We start from the raw sequence: 18,716 nt of genomic DNA on the forward strand, positions 1-18,716 counted from the left end.
CAGGCTCTTCTGTCCATGGGATTTTGCAGGCAAGAATACTGCAGTGGGTTGTCATGCCTTCCTCCAGGGGATCTTCCCAACTCAGAGATCAAACCCATGTCTCATGTCTCCTGCTTGGCTGGGAGAGTGCCACCTGGGAAGCCCCCTTTACCACACTACCTGGGACCAATTAAGAGAGAAGATGAAAACAATTGGAAACAGAAAACAGAGGTAAGTGCCCTCTTCAGTACAGAAGAGAATACAGATTTCTTCTAATTGGTGAGGATTTACAGAGCGTATACTTTGTGGCAGTACCAGGGCCAGGCACTGTGGGGATTAAATATCTCCTTGACCTTTCAAAGCTTGCAATCTAGTTGGTGAAACAAACATATGCAAAATTTGATTATAATATTATAATGATTACATCCTAATAGAGGATGATATTGGTTATTTGTGTTAATTGATTGCAGAAACAGAACACACAGCACAGGCCTGAGAATTCTGGGAAGGCTTCCTAGACGAGGAACTTAGGCTAAGTCTTGAACCATGCTTAAGGTTTTCTGATATCGTCTTTAATTCTTTTCTCTCCATCTCTGTAGATCTGGTTGGTCAGTCACCAAGGCCTATTGGTTCTTTCCAGATGATTCTCACACCAGTCCTTTATTTTCAAGTCCAGTAGCCATGATTCTAGTTTAGCCCCTCATTATTTCATGCCTGGAAGTACCCTAATAATCTATTAACTTCTCTCTTTGCTGCCAGCCTCTACCTTTTCAGTCTGTGTCATCCACCTCTTTTGGATTAGCCTTTGTAGTTTATGATGTCACTCCTATGATTCATTCATCCCAACTTCCATTCAATTAATATTTATTATTGAGCATCTACTGGGTTCTAGGCACCACTCTCTATGTACTAAGGTATTCAGTATTGAACATGATAGGCAAGGAAGAACCCTGCCCACCCTGGGATGTACATGTTAGTTTTTTAAAACTCCAAAGGACAGGGCTTCCCTGGTGGTCCAGTGGTTAAGACTCCACGCTCCCAATGCAAGGGGCATGAGTTTGATCCCAGATAGAGGAACTAAGATTCTGCATGCCACATAGTGCAATCAAAATAAGTAAATTAATTAAATAAAATAAAAATTCCAGCGACGTGGCTTACCTCCCCCCTAACCTCCTACCACTTTCCAGCAGGATCTTCAGCCAGGCTCACCACCCTCCCACATGGCTCATTTATTTCCAACTCAAGCTTTCCTTGTGTCCTTTCTCCTTGAACCTTCCTGTCTCCAAACCCCCAGGGTCTGGTTCTAGCTCTGCCTCCTCCAACCCTTCTTCTCTGTTTTTCTCTTATAGCATTGACTGCCTATCTCATATCTGCATTTCACATGTTCAATTATCTATTTCTATCCATTTCTGTTCCACAACATGGTATTTCCGCCCCCCCCCCCCCCCGCCCCGCTTTCCCATCTGATAAGATCCTAAGCTTCTGGAGGACTGCAGAATGTTCTATGTTTTTCCATCCTGCCCTCCCCTAGCACCCAGAAAAATATTGTCTAAATAATAGTTTTTTCTCTTCCTTTTCTTCCTCTTCTCTTTTTTTCTCCTAACAATAACAATTAACATCCGTAAAACACTTCACATAGTGCTCTCATGGACATTATACTCCATAAACTGCACAATACCCTTGTATCAATTATCCATAAATATTTAATGGATTAAGAGGTCAAAAAAGGAAGGCATTTCTCATGAAGGAAATAACACCAGCAAATGTACAAGGGAGTAATGATCCTGGCATGAATGGAAGGCAGCGTGGGAACACAGCCTTACTGGAAAGGGAAGGCTGAACCCTATAGAAAATTTGGAAAATGAAGAATGAAGATAACAAAAAACAAACGGAAGAATAAATCCTGCCTGAACACTAATATGATTAGTAGTTAGGTGTGTTTAAGGTATGTTTATTTCTAGCCTTTTGGAGAAACTTTATTATTTTTTTTTTTTTTGCAAAGCTGAAATAAGTGTCCATAAAATTTTGTGTCCTACTTTTTTTCACTTAACATTCTAAGCACAGTTCCCTGATGTGACTTAAAGGCCACTTGTAAATGCATAATATTCCAGAGTGGCTGCATCCGCAGGTACTTGTCCATTTCTTTTTTTATTGGACACATTGTTTCCCATTTTATGCTATTATTAATGTAAGAAGCACAAATCTCTTGTGCAGAGAGAAGAAATGGAAGGAGATGGGTCCTTGGTGAAACCTCAAACTGTTCTGTGAAGGCTCACTTGAGCCTAAAGAGTCTCTGGACTTTCTAGTCACCTGAGCTAATCAAACTGATCCTTTATTGCTTAACCCAATTGAGCTGCATTTTCTCTGATTTGCAACCCACCTAATGCAAGGACTCCAAGGGCAGGACGGTGCTTGTCTGGCTCACTGTCGTAACCCTACCTCAATCCTCAGTCCAAGGCACGGAGTAGGAGCCTCATAAATATGTGCAGAGAAAAGAATATGAACTCTTGCATGAATTATCCATTCTAATCCTCACTGTTGATCTCTAAGGATCTTGGTACTTTTATCAGTTTGAGCTTATCAACAAAAACATTACCTCTTCATATTTGCCACTAATAATGCCTCACATTTTGGCCTTCTTTAGTTTTTTAATTTAGAACTCTTATGTTTTTATGAACTAAATTATTTTTCTTCATGGCCTTTATTTCTGTTTTTTTAACTGAGACGCAATTGACATATACCTTCTTGACCTTTAATACTAAAATGCTAAATAGATCTCTCAGAGTAGATATTCAGTTGTATTTTCTTCTAGTTTTCCTACAGTTAAGGTGTAATATTTAATTTCTTTAATTTACCTAGAACTTATTCAGGTGTACTGTTTAAGGTTAGAATTCTTTTTTTGTTTTTCAAATTCTTAACCAATTGTTCAAATACCTTTTCCTGACTGAGTTGCAATGCTTCTTTTATCCTTTTTTAATGCTTCTATAAAATTGGGTCTACTTCTGCCTTGCAAGCATGTTAAATTGATGTGTAAGCTATGTAATGTTTCAGTATCCCCAAGGCTAATAATCCCCTAATTAAACTGTCTTCAAAATTTCCTTTGCCATCTCCCCTGTTTATTTTTCCAGATGAATTTTTTTTAATTTTATTTAATTTTTAAACTTTACATAATTGTATTAGTTTTGCCAAATATCAAAATGAATCCACCACAGGTATACATGTGTTCCCCATCCTGAACCCTCCTCCCTCCCCATACCATCCCTCTGGGTCGTCCCAGTGCACTAGCCCCAAGCATCCAGTATTGTGCATCGAACCTGGACTGGCATCTCGTTTCATACATGATATTTTACATGTTTCAATGCCATTCTCTCAAATCTTCCCACCCTCTCCCTCTCCCACAGAGTCCATAAGACTGTTCTATACAATACTGTCTCTTTTGCTGTCTCGTACACAGGGTTATTGTTACCATCTTTCTAAATTCCATATATATGCGTTAGTATACTGTATTGGTGTTTTTCCTTCTGGCTTACTTCACTCCAGATGAATTTTTTAAATAATTATATCCAATTCTAAAAGGACTCTATTGGAATTTTCATTAAAATTACACAAAGCCTAAAAGTAAATTAAGGAAGAAATGACATTTTTACAATTTTAACTTTGCCATCTGGGAAAATTTTTCTTCATTAAGTTTCCCATATTTCTCAACAAAATATGGTCATTTTTCTCACATAGATCACTGACACTTCAAATAAAGTTCATTTCTTGGTATATTGTATCGAATATTTGTTATTTTAGATTGCTTTCTAATTGGGAAAAATACTTGTGCATGTAGGGAAACTTGCTAACTTGTCAAGACAGTCCCATTGACACTCAAATTGTCAACTCATCCTTTTGTTTCTTAGCCATCTGCCTGCAGGTACCACCCACATGTCTGAGTTCTGCCCTCTGGAGCTAGATGGAGTAAAACTGCACCTCCTTCTATGGGACAGATTTTCATCTCTTTGGAGACTGCTATCATATTTCCATCAGCCTTCTTTTGTCCTGACTAAATAAACCCATCTAGTAGGATGAAAATAGTACCTGGGAAAAATTCAGATGACAGTGGTGAGGAGAGTAGATTTGGGGGTAGGTTGGGCTAGAGGTGAGGGGCCAGTAAGGACTGGTTTCTGTGGTAATCCAGGCTTACAGAGATGGGCTACAGGGACTTCCCTGGCAGTCCAGTGGTTAAGGCTCTGAGTTTCCAACGCAGGGGGCACAGGTTTGACCCCTGGTCAGGGAAATACAGTATCAATAAGATCCTGCATGGCATGCAGCATGACCAAAAAAGAGAGAAAGAGAGAGATGGGTGCAATGAGACTGTAAACACGAGAAAGGGAAAGTCTGGGATATTTCTCAATAGAGGAAACATTAGGACGTGTTGACAAACTAGATATAAGAGATAAAGAAATGGAAATAAGAGTCGAAAGTGGCTTTAAATTTCTAGTTTGAATCACTGAAGACAGTGATTCTGTCTATTAAGAGGAAGTACGAGAGTTGAAAAGGGAAGTCTGTTTCAAAGGAAGTCAGTTTCATTTCTCTTGACCCTGAAATTACAACATATCCAGGGACTCCCCTGATGGTCCAGTGGTTAGGACGTGACGCTCCCAGTGCTGGGGCATGGGTTCGATCCCTGGTCAGGGAACTAAGATCTCATACACCACGTGGAGTGGTCAAAAAAAAAAGTACAATATATCCTAGGAGACAGCTCTATAGACTAGTTGTCCAATAGAAGACATACATATTCGTCTGTGACCCAGTGTTCCTGGCACAGAGTTTCTAACACCTTCATAAATTCCTGAGTGATAAAAGTACTGGGATCATCTTTTGCTCTAATGAGGAGACTTTGGATGGATTTCTGATTGGGGGCTGGTCACTAGAGAGCCTGAGCCATGATTAGAAACTTGGAATTCTCAGCTCCATCCCCCACTTTTCCAGAGAGGGGAGAGGAACTAGAAATGGAATTCATAATTAATCATGCCTAGGTGAGGAAGAGTCCATAAAATCCCAACAGTATGAGATTCGGAGAACTTCCAGGTATGTGAACACATCCTTATATTAGGGAGGTGATGTACCTCAACTTCACAAAAACAAAAGCTCCTGCACTCAGGACCCTCCCAGACTTCACCCTATGAATCTCTTCACCTGGCTATTAATCTGCATCCTTTATTATATCTTTTTACAACCTGGTAAAGGTAAGTAGGTGTTTCCCTGAGTTCTGTGAGTCTCTCTAGCAAATTAATTGAACCTAAGGAGAGGGTTGTGGGAATCTCTGGTTCCCAGTCAAGTCAGGCAAAAATCCAGCTAGGGACCTGCTACTTACCTTTGGCATCTGATTTAGGGAGGGGCAGCCTCTTGCAATTTAGCCCTTAACCTTATCTCCAGGTAGATGGTATCAGAATTGAGCTAAACCCAGCTGGTGGTTGCTAAGAATTGCCTGTTGTGGGGGGCAGAAAACCCCACACACTTGGTGACCACAAGTGAAGTGGTCTGTGTATGTTGTAAAGAAGACACACAGGTGGAAAACTGAGTTTTTCCTGGTGGTTCAGTGGTTCAGAATCCACCTTGCAATGCAGGGGTTGCAGGTTCATTTCTGGTCAGGAAACTAAGATCCCACGTGCTGAGAAGCAAGTAAGCCCAGGCACGCAACTAGCAAGTCCATGCACCACAATGAAAGAAAGTGTAATAAAGATCATGTGTGCCACCACTAAGACTCAACACAGCCAAACAATTATTATAAAAACTGATTATATTATTGTTATATTATTTTACAATTATAACTAATAAATTATTATAAAAACTAATATTTTTCCTAAATATTAGTATTTTTCTGATTTTCCTCCATAATTATATATTTTACATAGCAGGCCAGTTCGAACACATAGAAATAGATATAAAACAGACATAAGGGTGCCCCAACTTCTGCAGACATGCACGAGTCTGGCCTGGAATACTAGTGAGAGGGAGGAAATGTGAGATGCGTAATCAGCACTGAATTGATAGATAAAGTCATGAGGACAAATGACTTCCTTCCCCTCAGCTTGTGAGGTCCTGAGGTCTAAGACTTGGAGACCAACACCCGGTCAGGAAATTAATTATCCTGCCATCATCTATCCTCAAGCCCATGTCCCAGAGGGCTCCAGAGGAAGAGAGATTCCAGGAGAAAAGGCCCACACATTTGAGAGTTCAAAGTGTAGGTCTCACTGCCAACCTGTAAGAGCACACAGAGCTAGAAATTTCTCACCTTTTGGAAAAAAAAAAAGATCTTCTTTAGCTTTAGCCTGGATAAGGATTTTCCTTGGAGAAAGAGGAGCAAGAGAATATTTAGGTCTCCAACTTTTGAGTTTCAAGGCCATGGTGCTTAGAACTGGGACAGGGAAGATATGAAATGATTTCTCTTTGCAAAGCTAGAGTCCTCAATCGAAGCATGGAAAAGAGGCCAAGGGCCCTAGGCGAACATCTGCTGTTGGGTCAGAGCCTGAACAAACTCAGGCCTGCGCTCCGCAACGCTTGGCTCTGAGGAACGAGGGAGCCCAGGGGATTAGCAGAGGCTCCACAAAAACCAGCAACACACATCAAAGCGCTGATTAGAGACACAGTATCACCCTCCTCAGTCAAGTTAAGTCGCTTTAAGCCACCTCATGTCAAAGCATCTTTCCAGGTGACATCGTGGAACATTTCATAATGCAAAGTTTTTTAAAACAGAGATGATAAGTCAATCAATTTTTGGTTTCAGGTACTTAGTTTAAAAAAAAAAGGCCCAATACACCATTTGGTTGAAATACCAGGTCCCGATCAGGCTTTTTTCTACCCAGGGAGGGGACAAATAAGGAGGTGGGAGGACAGGGGCAGTTATTCAGGAGGCAGGGAGCACTCTTCCAAGCTTTTCCCATGTTGGGATGATGCTCCCAGTTTACAGGGTGCTGCTGATGACGGCTGCGTGTCCGGGCAGCTCTCAGCACCCAGCTCAAAGAAACAGGCCATCATGGCAAAGATCCCAGAGAGTCAGACTCAATCTTCTGTCTACAACACATTCAGGGAGCACAGAGGAGTGGCTTACACATGACATAACACAGGCAATAAACAGGCTGCTGAAGTCAGGAGCAGCTTCTCACCACGCCCTTTCTCAGGCCTGGGCCTCTACCCGTTCTCCAGTCCCCATTCTCCATCTCTAATTGAAAAGGCTGCCAGCATATAAACTATCTTTCCCTTGCCTATTTCTCTTCCCACAGAACCTCCTTAGCCCCTGTTCCTTTTGGCAGTGGTACAACTGAACTTGGGGAAATGTACACCAGAAGTACTTTTTGGTCCCAGGAATCTCTTGAAGCTCTCTTTTCTTTTTTCCAGACATGGTGTGTAGCTTGCGGGATCTTAATTCCCCAACCAGGGATTGAACCCAGGCCCATGGCAGTGAAAACACAGAGTCCTAAGCACCAAACCACCAGGGAACTCCCGTTAGAGCTCTATCTAGTTCTATTCCCCAGAACATTTCCAGGCCATTTCATTATCTGCAAGTCTAATCTCTGCTTGTCTCACCAAGTCCTTGAGGTTCAGTCCAGAGCTTCTCTTTCCTGTATGGCGGGCTCACTCACTCCATCTTCTTCCTCACTCCATCTTCTTCCAGCTCTGCAAGTCATCCTGGCACCTTAGGCGACCCCACCCTGCTTCCACCCTCTTAATATTCTGAAAACAAGCACAGTCTAGATACACCCATGCCAGGCAAGACGGCCAAAGAAGGAAGAGAACTCAGACTGCTCAAAGACAAACCCAGGTCTGGAATGGAAGGAGGTTTCCAGTGCATTCTGAAGGCTGAATGTGAATTAGCTGAGAAGCAAAAAGGGAAGAAAAGTCACAAGGGGAAAAGATTACACTTTTCTGACTGAAGGAGAAAGGGACCGAGAGAGGAATTGGGGCCAGAGACGAAGGGGGTTTCTAGTTCCTTTGGCACAGGGAAGATTCCTGTAAATTTCGCTATGTCCCCATTGGACCCTGCAGTCAACTACATTTTTTTGGCAGAAAGAAAAAGATGATCATTGGATTAACTGAATGCAATACCTAGGGATGCCAAAACCTAAAGCCTCAAACAGCTGCAGTCAGCTTTTCATTTCTGCGAAGGATGTGGCGTTAGTCACCTCTCTCCAGTGCTGATTGGTAAATCTGTTTTGAGATTGGTAAAACTCTAAGTAATCACAGGACCTCTGTCTGCAAATAAATCTCGAAGTTTTGAGATCAGTAAATCTCTGAATAATCATGAGACCTCTGTCTGCAAGCAGCTCTTTTCCAACTGGCCAAGCTTAGGGATCCCACAAGGCCACCACCCCAGACGGGTCAGAGCAAAAGTTAGGGGCTACCTCCTACAGCAAGGACTCAGACCATGGAGCTGAGCTGCTTAACAGAGGCACTCTAACTCCTCTGAATGCCTCTAAGTCCCCAAATCATAGTACTGGGGATGTCTCCACACCTTCCAGATATGGACAACAGGGGGCCCACCTGCAAGAAGCATTAGAATTATGTTCTTTCATCCTCCCCGAAAAGTGAAAAGAAACCACACCAGGAGCTCAAAGACACACATTAACATAATTTATTAAACTCACCATACAAAGAATATGCCATGGGAAAGAGTATCAGAACTGGAGGGACCCATGGAAATTATCTGGTGCAACCCCCTCATTGTACAAACGGGAATGGTGTGAAGAACACCAGAACACCACAATGAACAAAGCTAGCATGGGAGCTCAGCCCCAACGCACAGAAACCACAGACTTAAGGCTTCTGGTTTTGAGCCAAGTAGAACCTAAAGAGACTTTATGTTTATTTTTCATTTTTTCTGTGTCCTAGAGTACCACATTCTGCTGCTTAACTCCTTCTTAAAGCTGCAGGAAGAGCCCTAAAGAAAACACAGACGAGTGGCAGGTTCATTCAGAGCCGGGATAACAAACTGATGGTGGAGCACCAGGGCACAGCAGGGTTAAGAGAGGGATTCAATCCCTCCTGACTGCTGTCTTCCCCCAAACAACAGACGTGCAAACCCTGATGGCCTCAGGGTAAATATACTTGCCTTCCTGAGGTTTGGAGGAGGAAGGGAAAGGCAGCAGGTAGAGGAAAGAGAGGAAAAGACTGATAACGTCATTCTGAAATCGATGAGTCCGTTGAAAATGCTCCTTTCCCTCTGTCAAGTAAATCCAAACACCGCAAGAGAAGACTGCAGAACTCTGGGATTAAATCAGTTGTGAAATGGAAGGAAAAACACCAATAACTTAGCAAAATAAATACCAGAAGAGTTTCTTCGCTGAGATTGATGTAACCCAGTGAAAACAGTTTTTAGGCTCTGAGTCAAGAAGAATGAGGTGTATCTTGCACCTCCACTTAGGGGGAAACCCTAAGAGGTTCTGGGAGACTTCACAGCAGAGAGAAGTTGCCCATAACTGTCCGTGGCCTCACAGAACCTTTCTGCTCACAGCTACGCCTTGAAGGACATTTCCCCTCCCCCAAAGACAAGACCACCCGGTCAAAGTTGAGGTTCACTGACTCTGACCAGGCGATGACAGGTAGCCCCATAGTCTGTCTGCAGGAGGCCCTGCTCAGCGTGGGCTGAGGGTGGAGCAAGTAGAGAAACAGTTTGTTGTTAAGAACTGAGCTATGTTTATGGAAGGAACTCTGTTCCCCCAGGACTCCAGCTCCTAGGGCAGATCTCATCACCTCTCCCGACCTGACCCGCGGAGGGCCTGCTTCTGGGGCAGCTGAACTCCAATCTACAACAGAAGGGAGGCTCTGCTACAGAGAGAAATAGTAATTACGGGAACAAGGCTACTGCCCTGGCTCCTGCAGGCAGGGTACCAGCCTTCAGAGGCCACAGTGTCCAGAGGGGCGCTAGTCCTCTGTCTGCCCAGCGTACAGAACCGTGAAGCCCGAGCCTGAGCACAGCCAGGGAGCAGTTGGGAAGTCAAAGTCAGGGCTGGCGGCCTCCAGGGGTGGTGGGCTCCTCCGCAGGCCAGAGGCGGCAGCAACATCCATCTCCTCGGGCTCATGTTTCAACCACTCGGATGAGAGGCATGGGCTTTGGGCTGGGGGGCTTGGATATCCTGATGCTGAAAAGAAAGTCAGAAATGCTGAGTGCCCTGTCATGGCCCAGCCTTCCCAGAGCCACCCCTCCGGCTTGCCTCCAGGTCCCACCCTTCAGGGCCCACTGATCTCTTGGTTCTAATGTCCTGAAACCATCACTGTCAGTGCTAAGCGGCCAGGGGACTGGTGCTTTTATCTCATGACAGGGGTGGGGAACACAGAGGGTGCAGCTGAACACCTAAGGAGCGGGATGACTGTGATTCCTGATTTTTTTTTTTCAAAGTTTTAGACCTTTCTATGAATCTCTCAGAAACAAAAAGCCCTCTCCCTAGATATATGCCCTTGCTATGTATGTGGGTGCTCAATCACATCCGACTCTGTGACCCCACAGACTGTCCCCCACCAAGCTCCTTTGTCCATGGAATTTTCCAGGCAAGAATACTAGAGTGGGTTTCTATTTCCTACTCCAGGGGATCTTCTTAACCCAGGGATCGAACCTGCGTCTCCTTGCACCTCCTGCATTAGCAGGTGGGTTCTTTATCACTGAACCACCTGGGAAGCTCCATATGCCCTTGCTACACAGTCATAATTTTTGCATCCAATTTTAGGGGTTCATATGCCTCTAGTGTTGTTCATGGGCCTCCCTGGGGTTGTGGTATCAGGCTCTACTCTAACCTGGTTAGAAAGTGGTTCAGGTGGAGAATGGGTCAGATGAGAGACGGAGAGAACGAAACTGGACTTTGAAGAGCCTCGTCCTGGCCTTGGTACTAAAGGTGTCTTTCGTGTGGCTCTGCCCCTCCTTCCTTCACTTCCTACTGGGGCCCCGCTCCATGTGCACTCACTCACCTGCCCAGGTTCTCGGTCTTGGCCCGGTTCTGGGTGCTGAAGTTGCCATGACTGATTTGTTTTTCTATCAGGTGTTCCATCCGGTCGTGCATCTCTAAATTCTGTAACACAAGTTTACGAGATTAGCATTGGTCCTTCCAGTTTGCCGTGGGCCACATTTAACCAGCTCATCCTGGTCTCCACCTCTGGGTGCTGCTGTCACCCCACCCCCATTGGGCCTGCCACCACCAGGAAGCCCTCATCGTCACCACTCCAGGTTGCCCTCTCCTCCCAGTACTTGCTCCAGCCTCCTCCCCTGAGGATGTGTTCTCTCGATAACTATTAAACACTGATCATCTCCTGTACTCCCCCTCTATACATTTCCTACATATAATCTCCTAGAATCTGTTGAGATATTTACTTGCATTTGCTAATATGCTTTTCTATAAAGTATCCTTAGGTATATTTTTAATGGATTTTATCTCTAAATCTAGACTGCAGACTCCCTGGAGATAAACAACTCTGTCTCCTATTTCTTTTGATCTCCCCCTCTATCTGAGTCATCCTCACACAATGGCTGCAAAGCAATCTCAGGGAGTCAGCCAATGGACAGGAAGCCCTCTGAAGTATGGTGGACATCAGACCAAGAAGAATTCCTTAGCCAGTCGAGCCCATCACCTTAGCCATGGAGAAGACCCCATCTATAGGATGTGTGCTCCTTCAAGGCTCAGCTCCACTGTCAGCTCCTCTGCTAAGCCCACAGAATCAGAATGAAGGGCTGGCCTTCATGCTGCTGTGGCACAGGGGTGGCACCACAAGGACTATCCCTTCAGAGTGGGGACAGGTCTTACCATTGCCCGCAGTCCCTGAAGAGTCTCAGAAAACGTTCAGCCAGCAGAAAAGCTGGAGATCAACCAAACACCGCAAATACTCACTTCTGAGCAGCAGCAAGACACGACCAAGTCCCCTCCAGAATCTCCCCCTCCCCGTGTCCAGTTTCTTCTTCAAGAGTCTGTTCCCTTCCCAGGGCTGCCCGGAACACACACCTCGGCTTCCAGGTAGGCAATCTTCTCCTTGAGCTCCTGGATGGTGGTATCCTTGGACTGGATCACAGCTTTTGAATTCTGGAGCTGCAAAGATGCGGGAGACACTAGGGCTCACTCTGAAATGACTCATGACACACTCATCCAACTTTGCCCGGCTGCTGGGGGAGCGAGCGGAGACAAAGGGCAGAGTACTGCACCTCTCACGTGACTTCCTTAGCTTTTCAGTAAACATTAAACGCTTGATTATCCTGATTTGTGTGAGGGGGCTGAGGGGGAACACCACCCTCATAATCCAAAATAATGAATGGCTCAAAAACCATTTCATTTGCCTTTGGGAAACACAAATGATGTATTGGTTCAAGAAAGGGATACTGAATGCCAGACTATATGACAGTCCCTATTTTAGACAATGGGAAACAGCAGTGAACAAGACGGAAGAAATCCTAGCGCACATGGGGCTGGGAGGCCACAGCTATGCCCCCCCAACTAGGGGCTCTGAAATTCTCGGAACAATTCCACAAAACAGCACATTCTGACCACCGAAAGCTCAGGCAAGGAAAAGCAGAAAATACATCATGAGGTGCAAAGGTTGAAAATCTACACACAGATAAATGAGTTTATTGGGACTTAATTACTCATTTACCAGCACTTTTTAACATGCAAGGAAGACTAACCTTTTCCTTCTTTTCCCATGGAAAACCACAAGGCAAGTGACAAAAAAAGTAGGGGAAAGATGGAAGAAAAGCAAATCCCAATCACCCTAATTTAATAGGCAGACTTAAGTGTTTTATGGGACACTCAAGAATATAAGACAAGACACCCGGGAGAATAAGTAAATAAAGGTGTAGGCTTGACAGGAAAACAGGGCTAGACACAATGCAGAGACTCCCAGAGTGGCCCCCGGAGCAGCGGTCACCCACGTACCTGCTCTATCATTTGCCGGACTTTGCGCTGCTGGCTCTTGAGCATGTCATCCAAGTGGTGGATCTTCTCCCGCAACCCAGCCACTTCCTTTTCCAGGTTAGCAGCCCTGGGAATTAAGACCGAAAGGCTGAGGTAAGAGGAAAAGATGCTTTCTCCACCTGATCACAGTAAGGACCTTGAGCTCAGGGGGTTCCAATCAGATGTGCTTGCTTCCACCCCAGCTCGGCTGCAAAGAGGAGGCAGTGGGAACATACATCATCAGAGGCATCTCTAGAGATCACCCAGTCCAAACAAGGGAACTGAGGCTCAGAAAGGTTAGAAAGGATAAATCATTCTGGATAGTTTCACCAGTAAAACTACAGCCAATAGGTAGATGTACCAAGGTAGCAGTTCTTATGTTATTTAATAACATAGGAAAGACATTCTCAGTATTAAAGTTGTCAGAAAGTGGACTGCCTCATGTCTAATGAGCTCCTTATTCCTGGAAAGATTCATGTACAAGCTGGGATTATGATACCCAAGACCATCAAGCTGTTAGCAGGGATTTTATACCAACAGGGAGATAAGATTTGAGGACCCTTAACGTGTCTTCACAGAAGTCTGGTTTGGTTTTGTTTTTCAGCTGTGCCGGGCTGTATGTGGGATTTTAGTCCCCTGACCAGGGATCAAACCCATGCCCAGTGCAGAGCACTGGGAGTGAGAAGTCATAACCACTGGACCACGAGGGAAGTCCCAAGTCTAAGTCTCTTGACTCCCAGACACTGCTGATTCCTCTGCATCTTCTAAGCAAACTGGGTCAAGATCTCCAAAGGTCAGGCGGCTGGGGAGAGTGCCCAGGCGTTCAGGGCATTTAAGAATTGCTGATACCCATTATTCTCTGGGTCTGCCTGAGGAAGCAGACAAGAGCCCATTGCTAGAAGATGGACAGCTCTAGGAGTGGGGAACAATGCAATCTGAGCCCAACTCACTCTTCCTAAGTTCAAACATTCTAAGTTCCCACCCTCAGCTCTGCAGCGCTCTATTCCTTGGTCTCCTTTTATTTAGAAAATCAGTGTTTCTGATGTGCAACTGTCACTTGCCATCCCCAAATCTCGGTTATCTGGTCTTCTTTGTCTCTCCTGCTCCTTCCACTCAGGCTCCTGCCTGTGAGCATCTCCACCACAGGAGTGGTGAGGAGTGCTGAGTAATTTAAAGCAATTCTGCTATGAAGTCTGAAAGAAGGTTACAATAAGATGTCTGTATTTACCATGTCAGGCAGGCCTAGACCAAGGTTATCCCAAAGGAGAGAAGATGACCCTAGCAGACCGAGGGGGTCCAAGAAGGCAAGGATTGTGTCTGTTCATCTTGGAATGACTTAGAAGGCCCTTCAGGTAATATCTGTTGAGCTTAGAAAGGTCCAGGTTTTTAATTATTTATTTGACTGCATCAAGTCTCAGTTGCAGCACTTGGGATCTTCAATCTTCATTGCAGCATGCGGGATCTTTAGTTGTGGCATGTGAAATCTTAGTTGCAGAATGTGCAACCTAGTTCTCCAATCAGGGATTGAACCTGGGCCCCCTGCATTGGGAGCGTGGAGTCTTAGCCACTAGACCACCAGGGAAGTCCCCCAATATGCTAATGTTAAATTTGATTTACCATTTGTGATCTTCCCAGGTGGCGCAAGTGGTAAAGAACCCATCTGCCAATGCAGGAGATGTAAGAGATGTGGGTTCGAACCCTGCATCAGGAAGATTCCCCTGGAGAAGGGCATGGCAACCCACTCCAGTATTCTTGCCTGGAGAATCTCATGGACAAAGGAGCCTGGTGGGCTACAGTCCATGGGGTCACAAAGAGTCAGACACGACTGAACAACTAACACTTTGTTTAGGGAGGAGTAGGCTGTGGTGCAATCTAGTAACACATCCAGTGTAACAACCTCAGAATCTCAGAATGACATGCCGCAACGGTAGACACTTCACCAGCTCCCGCCTGCCCCTGTCCATACAACCACAGAAGCCTTTTCTTCAGGGTATTGGAAAATGAGCGCCTCAGACATGGCAGCCTCCCCACAGTATCTCCCTGGGCAGGGCCCCACCCCGAGCAGGCACACAGTGAGTCAGAGCTGGAAGACCTGACATCAGCACCAGCTTCCTCCCCAGGTTGGCACCCTCTCCTCCCCACACCCCAACCTCACGGTGAGCCAGGGCCCTTACTTTTCTTGTTCTGCTTGGCAGTCAACGTTCTTACTCCGAAGTTCCTCCAGGGCTGTCTCCCCTTCCCTGACCTTCGCCAGTATGGCCTGATACTCCTGGTGGGCCAAAGGAAAGAAAATCTACAATGAGGAAACGGTGACGGTGTCTGTGTTCGGGGTAAGATGGGCACCAAGGGCTGCGACTCAGCCCCTGCGGGGCCTGGGACAGCTGCCAGGGAGCAGCAGGTCAAGCTGGTTTGATGGGGTTCTCTCCCCTGACAGGGATAACCCTTCCCACCCTCAGCACATAGAAACTTCTCAGCCTCGCCCAGCTGCCCAAAGGGAGAATCTGGCCCTGCATCAGCTGGGTCCACCTGCCAGCTCTGGCTACCAATCCCCAGGAAACTAGGCTGAGTGGCTCCTGAAGAACTGTCTTCAAAGGCCAAAGGGCAGCTCTACCAGAACCCACCTAAAAGGGAAATCAGTTCAAGTCAAGTTACCAAGGGCTAAGTTAGATAAAGAAAGACCTTCTCTGGGACTTCCCTGGTGGCCCAGTGGCTAAGACTCTGTGCTCCCAATGTAGGAGATCCAGGTTCGATACCTGGTTGGGGAACTAGATCCTGCATGCCACAACTAAAGATCCCACACGTTGCAATTAAGACCCAGTACAGCCAAATACATAAATAAAAGATTAAAAAAAAAAAAACCTTCCCATTCCTTAAGGGCTAAACAGTACTCCAAACAAAGCTGTGAAATGCGCTTTTCTGCAACCACTCAGAAAAGGAAGGTCTCTGCAACCATCTCAGTCAGTCCACCTGCACCTTCCAGCCCAGGAGTATGGGTGCTAAAGAGCAAGACCCCAGCAGTTTACCGTCTCCATTCCCTGCAAGCGCCTCTGCAGCTCCCCGACTTCTGCCTCCTTCTGCTCCGCTCTGTCCTCCGCTCTCTGAAGGGCCACCTGACTCTGCTTGGCTTCTCTCTGGTACTGGCTGAGTGTGACCTGGGACACAGGATGGGGACTGTGTGAACTGTGTGGAAGGACAAACATGGATAAAAAGGAAAAAAACCAGGAATGTGGGTGCAGGGATGGGAGGAGGAGGCAACCCTGATGGGCACACCGTCGTCTCCCCATCACTGTTCCAGGACCACGAAGGAGACCAGCAGATTAACTCCACTCCCAAGGATAACTGTCACATAATCAGAGTGACACCTGGAACCCACAAGCTCCGCTTTCCAGATAGCTGACGTCTTCAGCATCCCCACCAGCCCTCCAGGGTCACCCAAGCTTAAACCAGTATTATGACTTTCTTCCTAATACAAAGAATCCAATGGAGGAATCTCTGTGTCCCTCCTTCTGTCTCCCACTCTTCCTCATCCTCACTTCCAACAATCTGGAAAGGCCAAAACAGCACCCAGAAGCGTTACTAGCACCAGGAAGAATTTTCCAATATGGAAAGGACAGAAGTGGAATTTAGAGTGAAAAAGTAAAATAAGAACTTGCCTCCTTTCCTCCTGTGTGCAGTTTTGCCAACTCCTGATCATCTTTCAGCTCTCAGCTTAGACACCCCTTCTTCCAGGGAGCTGGAGCTCAGATGAGGTGTGTGTCCTTTGTGTGTCTACAGAGGACACACAAACTTTCCCTCTTCTGCACTGAGCAGATTTTGCCTGGCCGCTTGTGCGCACCCCCCAGGAGACCATCAGCTTCATGACGGCAGAGACGCTGGGCATCACTGCCTTTCCAGAGCTTAGCACAGCACTGAGCACACAGCCAGTGCTCTGCAACATCATGAATGGACTGGATGATCATCTAGTCCAACCCTCTCCCTTCACAACTCAAGGAAAAATGACCTATTCAAGATTACACAGCCAGTAAATGACAGTAAACTCAGTTGCTTCATCATCAATTTCAATGCTTTCCAGGTACCCCACTCTGACTCTCCAATGAGAGACTAAAAAAGAATCGGGTAATCTCTGGAAAGCCTAACCAGGCCTGGTAAAACGAAACACCAGCAACCAGTTTGTCTGGCTCCTCCCGAAGTCAGAATCAAGGAGAAGAAAGCAAAGCAAAGGATGATGTGTGATGGGACTTGTCCACATTGTACACAGCCCCATCCAGAGTAAATCCTTCATGACAGCCAGGAGCCAGTAGAACGGGAAACCCACGCTTCATGACAGGTTGTCTTCATGGTAATAGACAATCTTGCCCTTCTTGCCCGCCAGCTTCAGAAAAACAGACCAGAGAGTCTAATCCACCGGGAGAAACTGAGAAAAGCCTTCCAATGTCCCATAATAGCCTGAAACAGGCCAGCCCCTTGGGCAGAAGTGTACAAAGAAGGCCTCTCATTTCTGTACACAAACATTGCACCCCAGTTGCTGTGTGCTCAGAGCACAGCACCAATGGGCCACAGATGATCCTCACACACAGCTGTAAAATCACAAAGCAAAAAAGCCACACTCTGCTACATCGGCCCCACAGTTCCAGCCAGCCCTGCCCTAAGGGAACCCCTTAATCATGAGAGGGTGTGGGGACCTACCCCAGTAGTGGGAGTAACCCAAGAAGCATCTCCTACTGTAGATCTGTGCCACATGTCATGGGGTTAAAGGGCAGCCCCTTGTAAGAAGCCATGAGTGTGTGGTTAACAGCAGTCAGAGGCCTTACAGCCTTGGGCTTTTACTGAGGATACTTTTGCTCAAGTTTTGAAACCCAAGGTTAGCAGAGCTCTCCCGTTTGCTGCCAAAACCAACTAGTACTTCACAGTGTTTCTCAATGTAGAAATTTCTTTCCAACATTTACAGCCTGGTCAGTGCTACAGCCTCAACCTCCCCTTCCTCCTGTTCTATTCTAGGAAAGTAAGAAAGGGTCACTGAACTGATTCATTATCGACTGAATTATCCAAACTGTAGAATCTGAAATAGATTCAATAAACTCCTTTACCACACAGCTACTTTGTTCTGAGACCAAATTAATCTTAGTATTACCCTGTTGTTGTCATCGTTATTTAGTCACTAAATCGTGCTCAACTCTTTGCGACCCCATGGACTATAGCCCTCAGCTCCTCTGTCCGTGGGATTTCCTAGACAGGAATACTGGAGTGGGTTGCCATTTCCATTTCCAGGGGATCTTTCCAACCCAGGGGCTGAACCCCCTTCTCTTGGATTGGCAAATGGATTCTTTATCACTGAGCCACTGGGGACCCTAAGTCTAATTTATTTAGGATAGGAAAACCCACCTGTTAAACTGATGACTAAGAAAAATGTGGAATATTTATTATTTCTAAAACTCTTTCAAGTAATAAATATATTTACAAATATTACCTCACTCAATCAATGCACCAAACTTGCGAGGTATATTTCATGACCCTTTAAAAAAAAAATATGTCCTTATATATATGTTTTAATATCTTCAGAATCTTATTTTTCTGCATTTACTCTTTAATCCAATTGAATTCTATTTTTGTAAACAGTGACGTATTAAAGATCTATGTTGTTTATTTTTAATACTAGTTAATTAATTCCATTTTCATTTATTGAATATTCTCATCTATCTCTGTTGGTTTAAAAGGACACCTCCATCATATACTATATTCCTAAATAATCACGACTCATGACCCCTTTTTACGAAAGTTGAAACTGATGGTTAGGGAGGTTAAATTACCCAGATAAGACTTTAACTA

At 45.4% G+C, this 18,716-nt stretch overlaps 1 protein-coding gene across 6 annotated transcripts in view; it reads right to left on the reverse strand.

Moving 5' to 3' along the window:
* Positions 1–8,573: 8,573 nt before the first annotated feature.
* TUFT1 (tuftelin 1) overlaps positions 8,574–18,716 on the reverse strand; it is a 50,125-nt gene continuing 39,982 nt past the window's right edge. For all 6 annotated transcript variants that reach the window (XM_061406728.1, XM_061406710.1, XM_061406736.1 and 3 more), the window contains 6 exons: positions 15,914–16,042; positions 15,065–15,159; positions 12,873–12,978; positions 11,949–12,032; positions 10,924–11,024; positions 8,574–10,103 (listed from right to left, as the gene is read on the reverse strand). In XM_061406728.1, coding sequence (XP_061262712.1) covers positions 10,040–10,103; positions 10,924–11,024; positions 11,949–12,032; positions 12,873–12,978; positions 15,065–15,159; positions 15,914–16,042 — 579 coding nt within the window. In that variant the 3' untranslated portion in view covers positions 8,574–10,039. The remainder of the gene's footprint in view (positions 10,104–10,923; positions 11,025–11,948; positions 12,033–12,872; positions 12,979–15,064; positions 15,160–15,913; positions 16,043–18,716) is intronic.

The sequence above is a fragment of the Bos javanicus genome, chromosome 3 (genome assembly GCF_032452875.1).
Source record: "Bos javanicus breed banteng chromosome 3, ARS-OSU_banteng_1.0, whole genome shotgun sequence".
NCBI classification, from domain to species: Eukaryota; Metazoa; Chordata; class Mammalia; order Artiodactyla; family Bovidae; genus Bos; species Bos javanicus.